Raw genomic sequence first — 21,703 nt, 5'->3', positions numbered from 1 at the left:
GCAATCGCTTGCGGATTCTTCAACAGGTATTTAAGTGAGTAGGTTGTTAGCCCGCTGCACCGAGCCGTCCCTAATTTAGTAGTGCAAGACTAGAGGGAAGGCAGCTAGTCATCACCACCCACCGCCAACTCTAGGGCTACTCTTTTACCAACGAATAGTGGGATTAACCGTCACATTATAACGCCCCCACGGCTGGGAGGGCGAGCATATTTGGCGCGACGCGGGCGCGAACCCGCGACCCTCGGATTACGAGTCGCACGCCTTACGCGCTTGGCCATGCCGGGCCCAAAGTCATATTGTACTCCACATATTATTCAGATTGGCATATTGTACTGCTGCGCTAATTAAGAAAGGTGACATAAATTATACTGAGTTCTACGTATAAATTTCGGAAACTAAAAGTATGGTACATCGTTGTACTGTTAATCAGAGAGGAAATTCAACGTAATGAAGCAAACAAAGGGTTCATATGTATGGTCATAATTAACTGACCAGCTAGTGTGGCAGAACAATTAACGGCCTTACTTGTCTATTTACGCGCGGGCCTTTAATTTTTGTTTTTCGAGAAAAGACACTGTTGTGTTTGTTCTCTACCTCCCTGTAATGTGTAAGAGGATACTGTAGTATTTGTTCTATGTCTCTCTATAACGTGTGAGACGATACTGTAGTATTTGTTCTATGTCCCTCTGTAACGTGTAAGAGGATACTGTAGTATTTGTTCTATGTCCCTCTGTAACGTGTAAGAGGATACTGTAGTATTTGTTCTATGTCCCTCTGTAACGTGTAAGAGGATACTGTAATATTTGTTCTATGTCCCTCTGTAACGTGTAAGAGGATACTGTAATATTTGTTCTATGTCCCTCTGTAACGTGTAAGAGGATACTGTAATATTTGTTCTATGTCCCTCTGTAACGTGTAAGAGGATACTGTAGTATTTGTTCTATGTCCCTCTGTAACGTGTAAGAGGATACTGTAGTATTTGTTCTATGCCCCTCTGTAACGTGCAAGTGTTTATCTTGATATTAGCGCTTCTTGCCTGTTAATGACAAAGAGAAAGAAACACAAAAAAGAAAACAAAGTTGTGTAGTGATGAGATATTACAGAGATAAGCTTTCCCAGTAAAGAAATATGAAGGAAACATTTCGTGTGTTGCTTACTTGATATACAAGACGAGGTGAAGAATTCGTGGCAGTTTTCACGAATATATTGGATCAAGGAGAAACTGAGATGCAGAAATATAAATTAAGTACCAAAATCGACACCCACTTTTCTCTAGGTGACAGATTTTAGTTCCAGCGCTCATCACTACGAGAAATCATTTATCGAATTCAAATATTTTCTGGAAGATATAATTAAAAAGATGCCACGTGACAAAAGTAAATGATGTAGTAATCACAGTTTTTACCGTGAGCACTAGACAAACTAAAGTTGTGAATGAACAACTGATGGTTGAGTTTTCTATGTTAAAGTAAAATTCTACAGCAACTAAAAAATGGCCCATGTTCGAGGAAGCCACAAAAGTGAAATAATTTATCATGAAATGTATATACATATGTTTTAATAGCTGAATCGATGAGTAACTGCGTTATTGAGATTTTCTATGTAGATTCGTGTTCACTGATGATAATATATGTTTGTTCACTTTCAGACGTGCTTAACATAAACAATGCCCCATGAGCACACAATTCAAGCAGCTTGTCTGACAATCACAAGAACAAAATTAGTAATTGGCGGATTGCTAACAAATGTTATCAGTTTATAAGATATCACAAGAAACCATCAACTAATTGTGTGCACTGAGTGCTGTGGATTCGAAAAAAAACAAACAACTCGAACCATAGTCGTCTGAGAATGTAATTCAACAAACATAAGCGTTTCTACCATTCATTATTTGTCTGTTTTACTGGTTCAAAATTCCAACATGCAAAATAGAATTTTTTGTAACATCCAGATAGATCTAGAGCCACTTTAATACTCCTTTATCAGACATTTATTAACATGATAGTTGATAAGCTTCCCTTCTGTCAAAAGTGTCAATGCAAACTTTGCTATAGGAACTTATAAACGTCTTACAATAGAGTTGTAGATAAAAAAAGAACTGAAAAAATGTCAAATACACAGAGATTTAGGAGCTTCTTTAACGTTCCAGCTACTGTCTCTTCAAGTTATACTGTTTCTGATGTACAAATTATACGTACATTTTGACCTCAAATGAACTCTTGTGAAAGTACCCAAAGTCTGATGTATTTACAGGTAAGAAATGTGACAGCTTAAAATAAGATAGAATGTACATAATGATATGTTAATATCCCACTGGATAAGGCTAAAGTGGGTCAGATTCAATCAGGAAAGATTTTGCAAAATAGAAAGAAGAGTTTACATAAGATAACGTTTAGGGATATCAAGGGACCTCTTAGTCTATCTCGGCCGTTTCCTCCTCTAAGTCAAACTAAACCTATTAAATAAAAAAAATAAAGGTAGCCCTTATCATTCACATATCCATCAAGCTTTATTTTAAAACACACTCATATTTACTGCCTCCACAACATACAAAGGCAACCCATGCCATAGGCCAAACACCCTATTTGAAAAATTAAATTGTTAAACAGCAACTTCCTATTCACAGTTAGCAACACCCAAGATCTTGATATCATCGGTAAATTTACGTAATTTATTTATTATTCCTTTATCTGTGTCATTAATATAAAACAAAGAGAGAAATGGTTCTAAGACTGAAGGTACACCGCTTGTAACATTCATTCAGTTTGAACTGCATTTATAACAGCCCTCAGCTTCCTTCCATCAAACTACTCTTCTATCCAGTTAGTTAACTTATCCCCTCACACCTATAGAGATAAGTTTCTTTATAAGCCTTTTATGTGGCACTTTCTCAAATGCTTTGTGATAATCCAGATACACCAAATCTACTTACTTATCTTTATCTACATATGCAGTAGCATTTTCAAAGCATATCAAAAGATTTCTTAGGCAAGATTTTCCCTTAGTGAAACCATACTGACTGTCCGATAAAATTCTAAGCTTTATTAAACGAATTTTCAAAGTATCTTTTATCAGACTTTCCACTCATTTCTATATTACAAGCTACCATTACATTTAAAATAGTATTATTTCTTGTACGTTCCTTCACAAATTGGTGAAGAAATCGATCTTGAGCAGTTTTCAGAAACCTTCCTCCCTCATGCATGGTTTCATTCTAGCATTTGCAATCAAATGTCTGAAAACAAAATAATTCATAGTTATTACTTCATTAACAGTTGAAATTTTAGCCTCATTTGTAGAATTTCTTACTAATTTCATCAGTTTCATTTGGTGATCTGTAACAAATTCTTACTAAAAGCTTTTCCCCTTGATATCCGCTAACAGAAACTCAAATGGATTCAATCTCTTTGTTATTATCCTTAATGTTCTCAACTTCAACAGTATGTAACTTCTCCCCTCTCTTTACTACTTTATCCCTATTAAATAACCTATAACTATGTATTTCAAAAGAAATTTCTGTCATCAAAGTCACCTACTGTTAACTATGTTCCAATTATTCCCATTATATCAATATATTCTTTTTCTACCAGTACCCTAAAGTCATCTTATACTTTTAGCAATACTATAGTAACAATTAAGCATATTCTTACAATTACCTTTACATTGATTCGTCGCACCTAACAAACTGGGAACCTTTAACCCTCAAACTAGTCTTAACCATTATATTATTTATAAAAATAAAATAAACACTCGATACTATAATCAAATACCATTAGCCTTTTGTTAACACTGTTAAGCCTAAGTGAGGCAATTAACTAGGTTTCAGACTACAATGTATTTAATTTGTTTCACAATCTCACTGGAAGTTAACGTATAGCTATACCTAAAAAACATTTACACGAACTAAGCCTAATCTAACGTTATACCACCAAAATCTAAATTAAAAGCTTATACCTACTATTTTAGTCTCCAATATTACTAAATCTAGTTTTTGTTATCCAATTGTAATTTATAAATTTGAAAATAATAATACCAAATAACTTTTAAAAATATATAATATTATCAAAACTTAGCTTTCTAACATCTTCTCTTTTCAAATGATTCCTTTTATAGTTCAAAGAGGGCGTGATAATGAAGGAATTATACCAAGTCATTGTAGATTATCTGGTCAGTCAGTCATTTTCCATTGGGTTCAAACCTTCTGATTTACGTGTCTTGCTTACATTCCAGAAGAGAGGTGCTCCGTAATTCAACGACCTGCATTTATGTTACTTTAAGTGATCCAACTCAAAGTATTTGGTTCTTGGTGCAGGAGTAGAGAATTTCATAGGAAAATAATGTTTCACGGGATTGATACATCAAAAATAAAGATGATGTAGTTACAACATTCCACAGGATAGATTTCAGATTTAAAACAAAAAAGCAATGCAAGCCATAAACCAAAATATGTCGGCTTACCAAAACGAGTCAATTATGTGCATAATACACATGAAGTTCTGATGTTGTATAATCTCTTTTGATAAATAAAGAATTGTTACTAAAGAACGTGTGACTCTGTATCAAATCAGGAATATATGAAAATAAATAAAGACATGAATCGTATGTATGAAGAGATATATCTACAATATTCTACTTCTGTTGGAGTCAAATAAAATTTTGGAATGGAGAAGAAACACGAAAAAAAAAATAAAATGGGAAAAGAACAGCAAAAGTTCTCAAAGCCATAAATAGTAACACTTAGAAACTAACCACCGACCAAGAGTAAGTTCACTATGTTAGAATAAGATAAATAGAATTCACTGATGAAAAAAAGAGAACTGAAGGATGAGCTGTGTAAAGTTGAATTCAATTATTTATCAGTTAAATAAGGCTATACATAGACATTTTGATGAAGCTAGAACTTCACAGTTATTTATCAGTTAAATAAGGCTATACATAGACATTTTGATGAAGCTAGAACTTCACAGTTATTTATCAGTTAAATAAGGCTATACATAGACATTTTGATGAAGCTAGAACTTCACAGTTATTTATCAGTTAAATAAGGCTATACATAGACATTTTGATGAAGCTAGAACTTCACAGTTATTATTAGATGTTGCCAAAGTTAGAATTCTGAATGTGACAAAAGAAATGGAAGCTTTTTATGAGAAGGAAAAAGTTTTAGTGGTAAGAAAAGGAAGCAGTTGAGTGAATATTCTAGAGACTTTGAAAACCATACCAAAATGAATTATTCCAAGACTTAAAAGTCCACTGTAAACGATACATCAAATAAACAGAGGCTTCCCAAAGCTTATGTCCAGACTATTATTGCAATGCTTTCTTTTCCTAGCAGGACAACATTTCTGCATTACTTACTTTAGATTCTACACTTTAGTGTTTGTATTATCTTAGATGACTCACAAGCTGGTAACTTCTGTTAACTTACACCGTAGCTACTTTTCAACCTATTCTATTGATACTGAAGTTATTTTTGCTTTCGAGGGTGTACTGACGTATAACTTGAGGGAAGAAAACTCTACATCTTGTTTGATACGTCACACAACGCATAGTATATATGTGTTTTTTTTTTTTCTTTCATTAGGGCAAACCCAAAACAACCTCAGTTGATAACGATATTATATGGTAACATTACTGTGGTAAAAAGTGAATATTATACGACCAGGTTGTCTCCAAACAAGTAGTTTTAAAATTATGTTGTAATAGAAAAAGAACCAGAAAGGACAACTACAACGAGATCATAGTATCCCTCCCCTCTACGTTTTCAACGTTCTCTATTATTTATTTCATTTTTTTCCTGATCAATTTCTGGGACACCTGGTGTATTTATTGAAATTTTGTTCATGAAAATAAGGGGAGGGAAAGAAAAGGTTGAGAAATGTGAGTAAGAAATTGAAGTAGACATAAAACAAATTATACATTCTTTATAAAAAACGCAACGCTTGTAAAACACAAATGTGAAACAAATGAAATACAGCTTTTCACAACACAAAATTCAATTTATTTGAGTGCTATTTTTTAAAAAGCGGTTACGTCTGTTATTGGTGATGAAATGATAAAAAATTACTTTAAAGTGTGGAAAATAAAACTATTACTGAAATGTACAAGTCGAATGGAAATAATATAACCAAATGATCACAAACCGATCTTGAAAGTATAGCTTTTTTTTAAATTCCTGATCCAGTAATGACAATTTTCCGTCGAGTGCAAAGAAAAGTTATGTTAAATTTACACGTATTGCTTATAACTCTTATGAAAATTTTAACTTCAAAATAAGGTATAATTTTAAAAATATTTTTTCAAGTAACATATACATTTTTTCTTTGTTCGTAATTTATTTTGTAGATGTAAGTTCTTTTGGTAGTTTAGGCTTGTTTTTAGTTACATTTTGAACCAATAAAAGTAATTACTTAGGTTGATGCATAAAGCCGGAACTGCCTGAGCTAGTGAACTCCCAGCAGCCGTCTTCTGATTAAATCTAAACATATACAATCAACGTGTAGCTTAAACATGATTAATTTCAAATTAACAGGGTTTTGCTTCCATGATATCTAACAATAAGACAACATTTCCTACATTTTACAAGTTTGTTACATCCATACATTTTTAATTCGTGAGCAGAAAGGACTTAATTTTTTTTATCATAACTATATTGTTATAAATTTAATATACATGCACACACAACATCAAAACTAAGAGTGACACGACCAATACATGTAAAATATTTTCCATTTCAATCTTGCAGAATTGTGAGTGATATATTAGAGTAATGCATTGTTTTTAAATAGCGAAGTTTATATTCAGCACGCTCAAAATATGGCAGACGAAGCAAGGTTAGAAATTTGAAAGCAGTTTATAACTCTTTACCTTCCCCTACTCTGCAAAGTTTCACATGATGTGCAACAATACAGTTACTTCTTTACCGTTTCTTTAACAACACATTGTTGTTTCTAAAATTAGATAATTTCTTTCACTCAAATTTGGCAAAGAAAAAAAAAACATAAAGAGGGAATCGAAATCTTTAACGTCTTCAGATGTGGACGTGTAAGCACGTCAGATAAATACCAGATAAAAACATACTGTAGAGGTGTTTATTTACCAAACCTAAGGTTATTGTTTTTAGTAATGTATTTATAACAACGTGTTAGCATTTCAAATACCAAATAAATACCACACTGCAGAGATGTTTATTTACCGAATCTAAAATTAGGATTTTTAACAGTGTATTTTACGATGTATTTTAACTTTTAGAACCAATGCTGGAATTGTTAATCCCGAATTTAAAAGCAGAACAAAAATAACATTAATGCTATTCTTAAAAAGGCAGCAAGTAGAGAATTAAAAAGACACAGTGACCTACGTGGCCTCAAGAGTTCACACTCTCGTTATTAATTGACATGATAAAGCACTGGGATGAAAACAGTGTAATAGAAATATATATTTGAGAAGCCACATTTTTTTAGGTCACTGAGAAGTTAAATTAGGTGTACATAAATACTGCTAAAGTTAACTCAACTTCTCAGGATGTTTTAAACCACAAACTGACATTAGTAATCTAATAGTTTGACGAAAGACGTCTTATTTATTGATAAAGGGGCATTAATTCAATTTAATTTATTCTCGCACATAACTCACTAAAACGTCTTGAAATGATAAAACGTAGCTATACATCATATTTTCCTTTTCATTTATATTAAGTGCTGCTACATCGTGTCCTAAACAATGAAAAAATCGATTTAGTCAATATACATGTGAATTGGTTGTGTTAGGCTAATTCACTGGTCCGTACAGTTTATTCATCGTCTTTGTTTTAGTAGGTATGATAAACAATCGATACAAAAAACGTTTCTCTTACCACTACGACTAGATATGATAATATAGCACAACAATGTTCTTAATAATATTGTTATGCTTATTGATAACAACAATATGCTTATCATAACGTGTGTATGTTTCTGAATTTAAATTATTTTTCTCTTCATCTCAATGTCAAAACCTCCGAAGAAACAAATATTATACTTTCATAGTCGATAAATGTTTCACATGCAAAGTCATGTCTTAATTTTATAATAACTTTTAAAAATAATATCTTAAAACTAAGAGTAAAAAGTTAATCAATGACGTTGTATAACCTTAAGGTAAATTTAGAGAAAAATATAAGAAAATGGTCCTACAATTTCTGTTCCTCCTTGGCTGGCTACAGGAAGACAAAACCAAAACAATTCTTCTCAGTAACACAGCAACATTAATATATCAAACACAATCTTTAAACATATTATTCTATATTTCAGTTTATGGAAGTTCAGTAAACTAAAAGTTCATAGAACAAAATTTACAGTTTGTTAGTCTACATTTTTAAAAAAAAGTCTTCCAACTAAAGTTTTCAACACAATGTTTTTCGGTTTGGTTCATACGATTTATATATATAAAAAAACAACAACTCATGAATAATTTACTTTAAAATATACTGTGTGCTTTGAAAACAAATTTTCCTTTTGCTTTTGATGCTTGATTCACATAAAAAAGCACTTTACAAAAAGTATATCGTAATACATTGGGACCCAACAGCACTCAAACTGTCAACATGCTGCTAAAAACATGATTAATGAAACAGTTTGTCAAACTTTCACAATCACTAATATTGATTATAAAAAACGTCATATTGGCGCCGCCACAAGAAACACACTGGATTATTTTTATTAAGGAGTTGTTTAGAGGAGTTGGCGTGAAACATACAGAAAAAAAATAAGTTGTTTTGAAACTGAAATTCTAATCGCTTGAATAAATGACTTTTGTTCTATGTATTTTAGATGCTACCAATAAAATTTAGATCGTACGTTTACAGTTTTACAATCTATAGAGTTTGAATTTGTATTTAACTATTTATATACAGCATTATAGATGCATAACGTTTTATATTTATACATTTAGCGTATTATAATGATTTTTTAAAAACTAGAAATCATATTACTTTAGTATACGCTTTTAATATTCAAAACTTACATTTATATTTATTCATCATTTATCAGTCAATATGGCGCAAACAGCATAGTTGCTTTGCGCCATAAAACACCAAACCAACCATCCAAACAACCAATCAGTCAATGAGTATCACCCCTTCCCAGCTATTTTCCCTATAAGTTTGTGAACTTTGATCTGAAACAGAACGTGACTGATGTGAAAGTACATTAGCCTAAAATCCTCTGATCCTTTTTAATAAATACAAAAAACGCCATCTTTTGAAGGATAACTCAAACATGCTTTGAGCACTTCGTACCCTTAAGTAAAAAAAGAACCTTTTATTATTAATATTGAATATTTATAAAGCGTTTTCTGAGAGAAACGATTTTATTATTATGACCTCACGTTTCACCATTCGTTATTCTTCGTCTATTACAAAAGTATTAAGATTTGACACTTCACAAGGGCTCTAACGAGAAACATTACAAGAAGAGAGATCAGCCAGGTTTCGGTTTGTACATTTTCTGTCAAAAATGATTCAAAATAAATTACTCAATATATCACAGTTGTAAGATGGTACGCTAATACGGCATTTAGTTTCTTGGAATAAAAATAGCGGTTGAAAACAAAACTGGAACCTACACAATAGAAATGGAACTCATTTCTGGTGCGATGGCTGTTTAATGCTCAAATATATATTTGAATTAAGAGTAAAATGTTTAATTATTTTATATTCTTAATGCATGCGTTAGGCGTCAAAGTTGACGAAACAGGTAATTAACACATTGTGTATATGAACATTTGCAGTTCAAACAGTTTGTTTGTTTTGAATTTCGCACAAAGCTACTCGAGGGCTATCTGTGCTAGCCGTCCCTAATTTAGCAGTGTAAGACTAGAGGGAAGGCAGTTAGTAATCACCACCCACCGCCAACTCTTGGGCTACTCTTTTACCAACGAATAGTGGGATTGACCGTTACATTATAACGCCCCCACGGCTGAAAGGGCGAGCATGTTTGGCGCGACCGGGATGCGAACCCGCGACCCTCAGATTACGAGTCGCACGCCTTAACACGCGAGGAAAGTTTTAAGTTAATCTATCAGTTTAAATTATTTCATGGACTTTAAAAAGGTTAATTGTGTTACAATCTTGGTTTCACTCAGAGCCAATGTTCTAAGTACTTATAACGTCCAACTACGAAAAGTTTTGTTTGTTTTATTTTTGAATTTCTTGCAAAACTACTCGAGGGCTATCTACGCTAGCCGTCCCTAATTTAGCAGTGTAAGACTAGAGGGAAGGCAGCTAGTCATCACCATCCACCGCCAACTCTTGGGCTACTCTTTTACCAACGAAGAGTGGGATTGACCGTTAAATTATAACGTCCCCACGGCTGAAAAGGCGAGCATCTTTTGTGCGGCGGGGATGCGAAACCGCAACCCTCAGATTACGAGTCGCACGCCTAAACCCACCTGGCTTTCAACAATAACGTGGTAAATCTTCACTTTTATTCTTTATGTTACGTCAAATTTTAAACGTGAATGATAGTATAATTATTTACTAATAATTTAGTGTAGAATATTCTACTTGTGAAATATAATAATAATATAATATGGCATCAACATTAACCATGCCTCTTCTCCCGTTATTTCCAAAGTGAATGTTCAGGTTTGTGTGTTTGTTTTCTTACAACGAAACCACATTGGGCTATCTACTTTGTCCACCGAGGGGAACCGACGCCTTATTTTAGTGTTGAAAATCCGAAGACTTTTGCAAAATGTTACCATTGTAAAATAAATTGTCTTTATTTACGTTTGAAGTTGCGTTATTCCGTTTTCAGTGCGTGACTTTAGTTGTGTGAATGTTTTCTCGAAGCAAAGCTACATCGGGTTATCTGCAGTGTCAACCGATAGTAATCGAACGGATGATTTTAACGTTGCATATTGGAAGATTTACCCTTGGCCCACCTGGAAAAAAAATTTCAGACGGAAGACAGTCGAACGCTGGGGCAGACACCACGGTTAGCAGTATATATAAGTAAACTCTGTTTTAAAACGATTCATGTAGTTTATAATAATTCAGTTAGGATTGTGTAAAGAACTTCGTCATTCTCTGAAAAGTTTTTTTTCTGGTTAGCGTGACTGAGCTGTGGTAGAATTTAATGGTAAGCGAGGCTGTGGAACTTAGCAGCGTGCAATGGAGTGAAACGTGTAAACATGTTACAACGTCATATAAATATCACTTCCAAATGATCGAATGTGAAAGAAGCAGATTACTGTATAATAAATATATACATTTTATATATTTTTAGAAAACACATTATAATTCCCGTTTTCAAAGAATTTTAAGATTATGACGAATAAACCTAACAAAGTTTCACATACTGTCTTTGTGATTCTTTGAAAAAAATGTAGTAATAAAAGAGAATGATATACGTATATTTGGTCTTGTTATGATCTAAAAGCCTGGTTCTATAAAAACAATGAGCATGACATAGTGTTAAAATAAATCTGAAAGAAAAACGGGTATCATTTACGCAGATCAAACATAAAAATCTATTTGCAGTTAAATTCCAAAGGAGTACAGCTGACCATAAATCACATCTTTTAAAAATATAAAGTATAAATATTGTGTAAGGAAAAAAATATATACAAACTTGTCTTTCTGAGCTGTAAAGTCAACGTTCAATGTCACATAAATTCTGCTTGTCATCAGTTATATTATTTTTAACTTAATCTTAAGTGGACATAGTATGTTTCTGTGGCATAACCTGTTTTATTGTAATAAAATTAGTACATTAAAAGCAACATAGAGATAGAAGATACGCGTACTAAATCTGTATTTATTGTTGAGCAAGTTAACTGAGCAAAAATTGTGACGAACTTACACACTAAACACAAATGTTTTGTTGTACGAATTTAAAAAAACAACATGAACTCTGAGTTTAAGGTAAAAAATACAAAAAACACGTGAAAACCAATACAAATGAAGGTTGTACAAAATAACCATGTTAGAAATATTACTATAATACGTATGCTTGAAATGTAATAATTTTGCCCCCCCCCCAGTAGTACAGAGGCATGTTATGGACTTATTTTTCTCCCCAGTAGTACAGAGGTGTCTGCTAGAAACCGGGTTTCGATACTTGTGGTGGGCAGGGCACAGATAGCCCTTTGTGTAGATTTGTGATTAATAACAAACAAAACAAACAGTAAAGCCTTTGTACGTTGACTTTTAATTGTGTTTCGGCACAAAGGTCTCGGTCGCACCAAACATGCTCGCCCTTTCAGCCGTGGATGCGTTATAATGTGACGGTCAATCCCATTATTCGTTGGTAAAAGAGTAGCTCAAGAGTTGGCAGTGGGTGTTGATGACTAGCTGCCTTCCCTCTAATCTTACACTGCTAAATTAGGGACGGCTAGCGCAGATAGCCCTCGAGTAGCTTTGCGCGAAATTCAAAACAAACAAACTTGTTACAAAGGATATGTACGTACATTCCGCAAGAGAGGAAACGAATGTAAATGTCATTTCTACGTAAAGTAGCAACGCACACAAGTTGTACTCTAGTCATTAATGTCGGTTTAAACAATATAATAAATATTGAACTAAAAGAAGTGAGTAGTTGACTTATTATGACAGTGAACGGTAAGTAATATTTATATTATAGGAGAGGGACGCTACTTGTTTGTTTGTTTCGAATTAACCACAAAGCTACACAATGGGCTATCTATGCTCTGCCGACCACTGGTATCAAAATCCTGTTTCTCGCAATGTGAAACCGCAGACATTCTGCTGTGCCACTGGGTGGCAGAACGCTACTATGTTTATGAAATATGAAGAAAAGGCAGAGTTTGTCATATACACTGCTGGCCAAAATCTTAAAGCCAATGAGCATAAAGAAAAAATATGCATTTTGCGTTGTTAGACTTAACTTATTTGAGTAGAGCTTCGAAAGATGAAAATAAGAAAAGGGAAAATAAAAATAAAACCTTTTTAGCATTTTATAGAAAAAATGTGAACACTATGAAATTAGCCTAAATACTAGCTGGTTAAAAGTTTAAGACCATATTGAAACGAAGCGTTAATCGGTAAACACGTAACGAAATTTAGTCATTTGTGTTCAAGCATTAGCGTTCTCAAGAACTCCCACAGACAGCTCCTGTGTTACATTGGGTAAAAACATGGCAAAGGCTAAAAAGTTGAGAGAGTTTAAATGTGACAAAATTGTCGAGCTGCAAAAGCAAGGTCTCTCTCAACATGCCATTGCTGGTGAGATTGGGCATAAGTAAAACTGCTGTTGCAAATTTCTTAAAAGACCCTGAGGGTTACGGAACAAAAGCCCTCCAGTAGCGCGAAATTCCAAAACAAACAAAAGTATTTCGTGTAAAGAAGTTAGTTGGCTTCTCGACAAGTGAAGTGAACCTGTGTATCAACACACTCCACTATTCGTGAACCATCGATTAAGTATTCAGTTCCAAACCAGATAGAAGACTGAATATCGTTCGTTTGTTTGTTTGTTTGGAATTTCGCACAAAGCTACTCGAGGGCTATCTGTGCTAGCCGTCCCTAATTTAGCAGTGTAAGACTATAGGAAAGGCAGCTAGTCATCACCACCCACCGCCAACTCTTGGGCTACTCTTTTACCAACAAAAAGTGGGATTGACCGTCACATTATAACGCCCCCACGGCTGGGAGGGCGAGCATATTTTGGCACGAACCCGCGACCCTCAGATTACGAAGTGCACGCCAGGGAATATCGTTCGAAAGTTTGTAAAACTCTCATACATAAATTATTATTTGTAATAACTATTTGTAATTAACTGTTATTATAAATTGTATTATTGTTTGTATATTAAAATATATTTGTGTTAAGAGAGTAAACTGTGTGTATCAATGTTGTTGACAAATAACAGAAGTTTAATAAATATTGATATTCAGTTAACTTCTAAATTAGAATTAAAATTTCCGGCTATTAGAAATCGTAATACAAAACATAATAAATCGGATACTCGTCCAAAATTAATTATAATGCGTAAGAGTACCTACAGTTTGACAGTTTTATGTATAAACTACGTATGCAAAACATACCTTTTGAAATGCATAGATTAATTTGTAAGTTAAACTAGTATATGGATCAAATCTGTCAAGAGAGAATATCTCACAGTCAGCTGTATCCAATTTGAGAGCTCGGCATGGCCAGGTGATTAAGGCACTCGACTCGTAATCCGAAGATCTCGAGTTCGAATCTTCCTCACACCAAACATGTTTGTCCTTTCAACCGGGGTCCATTACAATGTGACGATCAATCCCACTATTCGTTGGTAAAAGAGTATCCCAAGAGTTAGCGGTGGGTGGTGATGACTAGCTGCCTTCCCTCTAGACCTACACTGATAAATTAGGGACGGCTAGCGCAGATCCCTCGTGTAGCTTTGCGCGAAATTCCATACAAACAAACAAACCAATCTAAGAAATGACTAGATTTCCTGATTCTTGATTCAAGAAATAAAATAAAATACAAATAGTCGTCTTAAAATAAGAAAATACTAATGTAACAGGTGTCTTATTAAAGTGAAAAATGTGTCTATGTTTTCTTATAGCAAATCCACATCGGGCTATCTGCTGAACTCACCGAGGGTAATCGAACCTCTGACTTTAGCGTTGTAAGTCCGTAGACTTACCGCTGTACTAGTGGGAGGTAAGTAGAAATAAAATGCAAATGCAGTAGGTGTACAGATTCATTAAAAAATTGCGGGCACGTATACATGGAATTGAACTAATAAAAAACGCAGTGGCTTCAATCATGAATTCTCGTGAGTCGTTTTGTATTTCATTGTAGCAATCTTTCATTGTTCTATGTCACTGTAGCAGTCTCTCATTGTTGTATGTTATTGTAGCAGTCTTTTATTGTTGTATTTTGGTTTGGTTTGTTTTGAATTTCGCTCAAAGCTACACGAGGGCTATCTGCGCTAGCCATCCCTAATTTAGCAGTGTAAGACTAGAGGAAAGGCAACTAGTCATCATCACCCACCGCCAATTCTTGGGCTACTCTTTTACCAACAAATAGTGGGATTGACCGTCACATGATAACGCCCCACGGCTGACATGTTTGGTGTGACGGGGATTCGAACCCGCGCCCCTCGACTTTCGAGTCGAGTATCTTAACCACCTGGCCATGACGGGCCAGTTGTATTTTGTTGTAGTAGTTTTTCTTCAATAGTTCTAGTATGGAAATTCATAATATTGTTTTATTCAGACATTATGTAAATGGAAATGTGGAAATTTGCCCGTTTTTACATAGGAAATAAGTTAATTTCTAAACTTCATTAACCAGGTCACAAAAGCAAAGTTTGAAGGAAATAATGGCCATGTTCTGTACTTTTACAACGCAAGCAATTAAAAAATAAGACATACTATCTAGGAACAAAATTTGTGTTACATAGTATTATCGTAATGTTTGGTAAGGTGATTTGAAACTGTTTGACGTCGTATACGGAATATTTTGTTTTGGAGACTTTCCCTGCGAAGAGGAGAGGAAGACCCTGAAATAGCGCACATATTCACTGTTTTGTTAGCATAGGCTCTTGGCTTACATTACATCACTCAGAGTTGTCTGGGTCGATTACCTTAATTTTCTCTATAGGAAATGGAAACTGTCCCGCGGTGTACACAAGCTATGTAGTTGCCAGGACGTTTGTAGGAGAATAGAGATAAATACACCATGATGTAGAACACGTTTTCACTTTTAATAAACTTTTGATTTTGGATTTGTAGACACAAATACTGAATCAGATAAATGGAACAATTATCACCTTCCATAAAGCATGATACGTAATCATCATCTGATGGGGTCATTAGGGATCTAATAATGGAAGTAATCACACTATTTGTTGTTAATATGTGTATGTTTTCTTAAACCAAAGCCATATCGGGATATCTGCTGAGCCCAACGAGGGGAATTGAACTCTTGATTTTAGCGTTGTAAATCCGTAGACTTACCGCTGTACCAGCAGTGGACTTTTCTTTGAATACAAATTAACATAGGTTTTTCTAAGTTAGAAATAATTATCATTTGAACACTTAATTGAGTGTACAGGTTTCTATCATTACCATAAAGTCAATCGGTATTACAATCAACATCCATTATTATCCATTACAAGACGCAGTTCATTACATTCTGGTTAATCAAATATATGAACCATCTTCCCTCTAGCCAGATAACAGAACACATTTAAAATATTCGAAAGTGAATCTCAGTAAAAGGCAATAGAAGAGCCATTTCGAATATATTTCCTTCTCTTACTCAGAGATAATATTCAGGGTTTATAGCACTAAAATTTGAGGTTCGATTCCAACAGTGGCAATAACGCAGATATCTCATTCTGCAAATTAGAACTTAAAGCATGCAGAACAAAACAACAACAACTAAACATACTATAAGATTTCGAAAAATGGTTAAGAGAGTAACTATGACTCTCTTAAGGTTGCCAAATGCCTCTTCATCTAATTAGTGACGCGCATGAATGGATCAACGAGATTCCCACTGTCCCTATCTAGTGAAACCACAGTCAGGGGAATGGACTTGGAAAAATTATTCTAAACAATCCCAATGAAGAAATCTTGGCTGTGGTTTAATTTTTGTCTCGTTTGACCACAAAATATTCTGCCACATGTTTACAGTATCATTTACGCGCTTTATTGCAAACTCCACACGAGATTTAAGACGATTTATTTTCCGTTATAGCTTCTTTCTTACCACTCTCCCATGATGTTATAATGTGGTGGTCTTACACTGCTAAAGTAGGGACGACTAGCGCAGGTATCCCTCGTGTAGCTTTACGCGAAATTAAAAAACAAACAAATAGTACCAGTACAGTACAGTATTTTCCTTTTCAAAATAAATACAATTAAAAACAAGACAAACTTCAAAATGATTTAGGAAGAAGAAGATTCGTTAAAATGGAATATAATAAAAGAGGGATGGATGGAAGAAAAATCAGGAAATTAGTGAAAAGTGAACAAATATGGAATAGTGAAGATTATATTAACAAATAACAAACTTTTAAAACCATTACACGGTAATATGTAACTCAGATAACAATACCCCCTTTTAAATTTTACATTCTTTCGACTTTTAAGTAAAGTCTTCCAGCTTACACACGTATTCAAATAACACATCAATACAATATCGTGGGACTCAAACCTGAATTTCAGGTCATGATGCTTAATTACGGCTTCAAAGCGCCTAGTCCTGGAATAGCTTAGTCATTACGGCTTCCGATTTGCAATCCGTGAGTCGCGGAATCGAAACTCTTTATTGAACACGCTACCCCTTCAGTCATGGTTGTGTTATAGGTTGATGGTCAATCTTACTATACTTTGGTGAAGAGTAGTCCAAGAATTTCCGGTGGGTCATGCTGACAACCTCTAGTTTAACAGTTCAAAATTATGGACAGATAGTGTAAACAGTCCTTGAATAGCTTTGTACGAAATTCAACAAAACAAATGAACAAACAGACAATCAAATAAAGCTATCCTGACAGAGTATTAAACATTATAAACATACCATTAAGGTTTAGCACACAACTAACTGAATCAAACTGTCCATAAACGATTGTTAATTTAATTTTAATAGTTCATACAACAGTGGTTTTGGTGCGAGAGCATAATACACACTTTGAAATCTTTGGTGTTCATGACAGAGTTTGTGTGTGTTTTTCTTATAGCAAAGCCACATCGGGCTATCTGCAGAGCCCACCGAGGGGAATCGAACCCTTGATTTTAGCGTTGTAAATCACTAGACTTACCGCTGTACTAGCAGGGGGCGTTCATTATAGAAATTAGTTCTTTAGTAGTTTTTATATAATTATACTTAGCTTTTGTTTGCCTTAAACATTGAGTTTTTTCGCTCTCTCTTTGAAGAAATTATCTTATTTACCACTCCATTATCCATGGCTACCTTTTCGCTAGTAGATTACCATATTACAAGCTCCTTCTATAGTATTAGATTTCTGGAGCTATGGCCATTAAGCTAAACAATTTCATCAAATGTTATCATTCTGTAAAGTACAGTGAAATACTGCAAATCGAATTACACTCTTAAGATGGTGCATCCTGTTTGGGCAAGAACATAAAGATAGAAAACATAACATTAGAAAACTTAATATTACATAATGTAATGTTAAGTATTAAACATAATACACAACTTACAACGTATATCTCGAGTAACATCAAAAGTCACTGTTGATATCACAAGTAAACGGAAAGTAAAAGGAAAGAAATACAGTTAGAAGAATAACAAAGATGAAAACGTATCGTATTTTATTAGTAATATCCTGTGTGGATTTATGAAAAAAGTGCCTTGCAAAATAGTGTTACGTTTCGATGAAACACAAATAATATAAACAAATTTTAAAGAATTGTTGTTATTTAAAACACTACTGATCAAACTTAACGCTGTTATGTGTGAAGGAGATTGAAAGTCAATAAAAGCTGCCAAAGCTATACATAAATTGAAATCTGTTAATTACATAAGTACTCAGGCTTCTAAGTCAATACTTAGAGGAAGCACATTTACCAGTAGTTCCTGCTGTGAGCCTTTTGATGTCTCTTCTGGCTTTGAAGAATTAGGATAGTGTAATGTTTGCTCATTTTTCTTGGCAAAATTTCTTCAATTCTTACAAATTCGTTGGAGTTGGTTGATAAACTACAATCTTCAGTTCTAGTCATAAATGTTCTATTGGAATCAAGTCAGAACTTTAACTGGGAAACTCCAGGACATTCAATTTCTCCTTCTGAAACCAATACAGTGTGAATTTTTGACACAGTTTTAGATTCTTTGTTGACTCAAGCAGATTTTCCTCTAGGATTCGCCTGAGTTTTGCACCATCAATTTTCACCTTTGCTGGTGAGAAGCACACCAATAATTTGATATTGATATCACCATGCTTGAAAGTTAGGATGATGTTGACTGATTTTTGTGCTGTGAGGCATATGTAACTCTTTGAATTTAGACCAGAAAGTTTAATTTTTGTCCCGCTTGACCACAACATCTTCTGTCACATGTTCACAGTATCTTTTACGCACTTTATCGCAAACTCCATACGAGATATAAAATGACTGATTTTCAGTAATGGTTTCTTTCTTACCACTCGCCCATACGGGAAAACTTTGTGTGAGGACTAAGATATTGTCGATGTACGTACACTGACGCCCAGCTCAAACAAAAAACTTTGCCATTTTTTGAAAGTGATTGTTGGCTTCACAGTGGCATCCCTAACTAGTTTCCTGCTTCTCTGGCTACTTAGTTCGGAAGAGTGACCTGACCTGGGTAGTAATTGGGTGGTATGAAATACATTCCACTTCTTAATGATGGACTTTATCGTACTCAGCGACTTTGAATTGTCTTGTAAACTTCTTCTGATCTGTGCTTCTTTGCTTCTTTAACCCTGACTTGTTTAAAAAAGCTTTTTGATCTTCATGATTGGTGTATTGTATCAATATGTGAGTTGTGGCTTGAACAGATGCATTTACTCACAGACAAAGACCATTACACTAATTTCATGTCTTTTCAAACAAATATTTTGCACCTGAGCTGATTTAGGATTGCTGTACCAAAGGGGTTGAATACCTATAAAATAGAAAATATTCTGATTTTGTCTGTAAGTCAAACTCACATTATATCAGCGTTTTCTAGCTTTTTCAGTGTGTGGTAGATTGGGTAAATTCTAAATATAAAGTTCTATTTGAAAGTTTCATGATTGCAAGCTCAGATGGCAACAAATTGTGGAAACTTTGCAGGGGCAGAAAACTTTTGCAAGGCGCCCTTTGTGTAGTTTTGTGCTTAACAACAAACAACAACTGATTTATTTGCCCTCCCTGGTGGATGTCTGAGGACCTACAACGCCAAAATCCGAATTTAAATAACGTATTGTGTAGCTTTGCACTAAGAACAACATCTGTTCTCGTATTTTAACGAAAAAACTATTTTAACTATCTTAAATTTGTTTTAACAGAGCCAATAATCGCTTCCATAACCCCTTTAGGTATTCAAACATTAATATTATAATTCGAAACTTTTGTGATCGATGAAGAAATGAAACCTGTGGTAATAAGTTAAGCACAAATCAAGTCAACTATTGACAGCAAGCATAAAAAAATGTTATATATTTGCCATTTATTCTTAATGGTTGTTTTGGCAGAAACATTCTGAACGAATACTGAAATCTGTATCAGACCATCTTTCTTTATTTCATCCGACAGTTTCTGAGGAACATTAGTTTATTCCTTCGAACTCGTTCATGAAATAAGCTAATCCGATATAAAAAACCCTTATTTTTCACCTTAGATAAACACAATATAAGTACTTCAACTCAATACATACAATTATTCTTATTATATTCATTTAGTTACTTTTAATTCACTATCCTCTTCCATATAAAAAGCGACAGTATTTTAGCTGAAATAAAATGTACTTAAAAATTCTATAAATAATGCTTAGCTCCTTAATAACATTTTGAAAGCATGATGAATTGTAGACAAACTGCTGTATAATTAAACTTAATGTGTCAATTTATTGTTTATAACTGTTTTCTTTTTTTTTAATTTCGCGCAAAGCTACTCGAGAGCTATCTGCGTTAGCCGTCCCTAATTTTGCAATGTAAGACTAGAGGGAAGGCAGCTAGTCATCACCACCCACCGCCAACTCTTGGGCTACTCCTTTACCAACGAATAGTGGGATTGACCGTCAAATTATAACGCCGCCCCCACGGCTAAAAGGGCGAGCATGTTTGGCGCGACGGAGATGCGAACCCGCGACCCTCAGATTACGAGTCGCACGCTTTAACCCGTCTGGCCATGCCGGGCCCGTCAGTTTATTAAGCCGCAACTTTGTCCTTTCAGCCCGGCATGGCCAGGGTATTAGGACGCTTGACTCGTAATCTGAGGGTCGCAGATTCGAATCCAGTCGCAACAAACATGCTCGCCCCTTTTAGCCGTGTGGGCGTTATTATGGTACGGTCAATCCCACTATTATTTGGTAAAAGAGTAGCCCAAGAGTTGGCGGTGGGTGGTGATAAGTAGCTGCCTTCCTTCTAGTCCTACACTAATAAATTAGGAACAGCTAGCGCAGATAACTTTGTGTAGGTTTGCGCAAGATTTCAAAATAAAGAAACAATTGTCTTTTCATGCACTATATAACCGGTTTAGCCTGGAGCGCTGATTTCTAGCAAAATATTCGCAACGTTAAAATTAGCCTGTTTTCATGTCCTCCAAAGTAAATACTGGGAGTTGCTTTACAACAGTTACATTACGTTAAAAGCATGGATACTCTCCACACTCCCTTTCCTTAGGTATTATTAAGTTAACGAGAGTTCCGTCTTTAAGATTAACCGAACGTACGTTATACATAAAACAATTAGGCATCTCTCTGAGTAATTTTCAAAGGCCTAATTTCATGCGTGCAGCATCGCAATGTTTTTGGAAACTTCCAAAAACACAGTATTTGTGTTGTGGTATTTTCACAGATAAGCCCAAGAAACGGTAACTTACTTAAACTGTAACTTGATTTTGAACAAATTTAGCAAATTGGGATTGTTTTAAACAATCTAGATAGATAAACCTTTAGCTGATGTTATACCCTACAGTTTTTGATATTTTTGTCCTTGTTACGTAAAAGACCTTGCAAATGCATCACGTCAAAAAATCTTCAGTTACAGGGAATAAACTTTTTTATTTAAAATCAAGAAACCG

The 21,703-nt window shown here is 34.4% G+C and overlaps 1 protein-coding gene across 18 annotated transcripts in view; it reads right to left on the bottom strand.

Moving 5' to 3' along the window:
* LOC143226539 (band 7 protein AGAP004871-like) overlaps positions 1-21,703 on the bottom strand; it is a 191,754-nt gene that overhangs the window by 58,167 nt on the left and 111,884 nt on the right. For 10 of the 18 annotated variants that reach the window (XM_076457647.1, XM_076457629.1, XM_076457657.1 and 7 more), the window contains one exon: positions 8,175-8,197. The exons of 6 other annotated variants lie outside the window; for them this stretch is intronic. In XM_076457647.1, coding sequence (XP_076313762.1) covers positions 8,175-8,197 — 23 coding nt within the window. 2 more of the 18 variants (XM_076457773.1, XM_076457754.1) reach the window with 2 other exon arrangements.

The sequence above is a fragment of the Tachypleus tridentatus genome, chromosome 1, assembly GCF_004210375.1.
Source record: "Tachypleus tridentatus isolate NWPU-2018 chromosome 1, ASM421037v1, whole genome shotgun sequence".
NCBI lineage: Eukaryota > Metazoa > Arthropoda > Merostomata > Xiphosura > Limulidae > Tachypleus > Tachypleus tridentatus.
The sequence above is the reverse complement of the archived record's forward strand: the minus strand, read 5'-3'. Positions and strand labels throughout refer to the sequence as shown.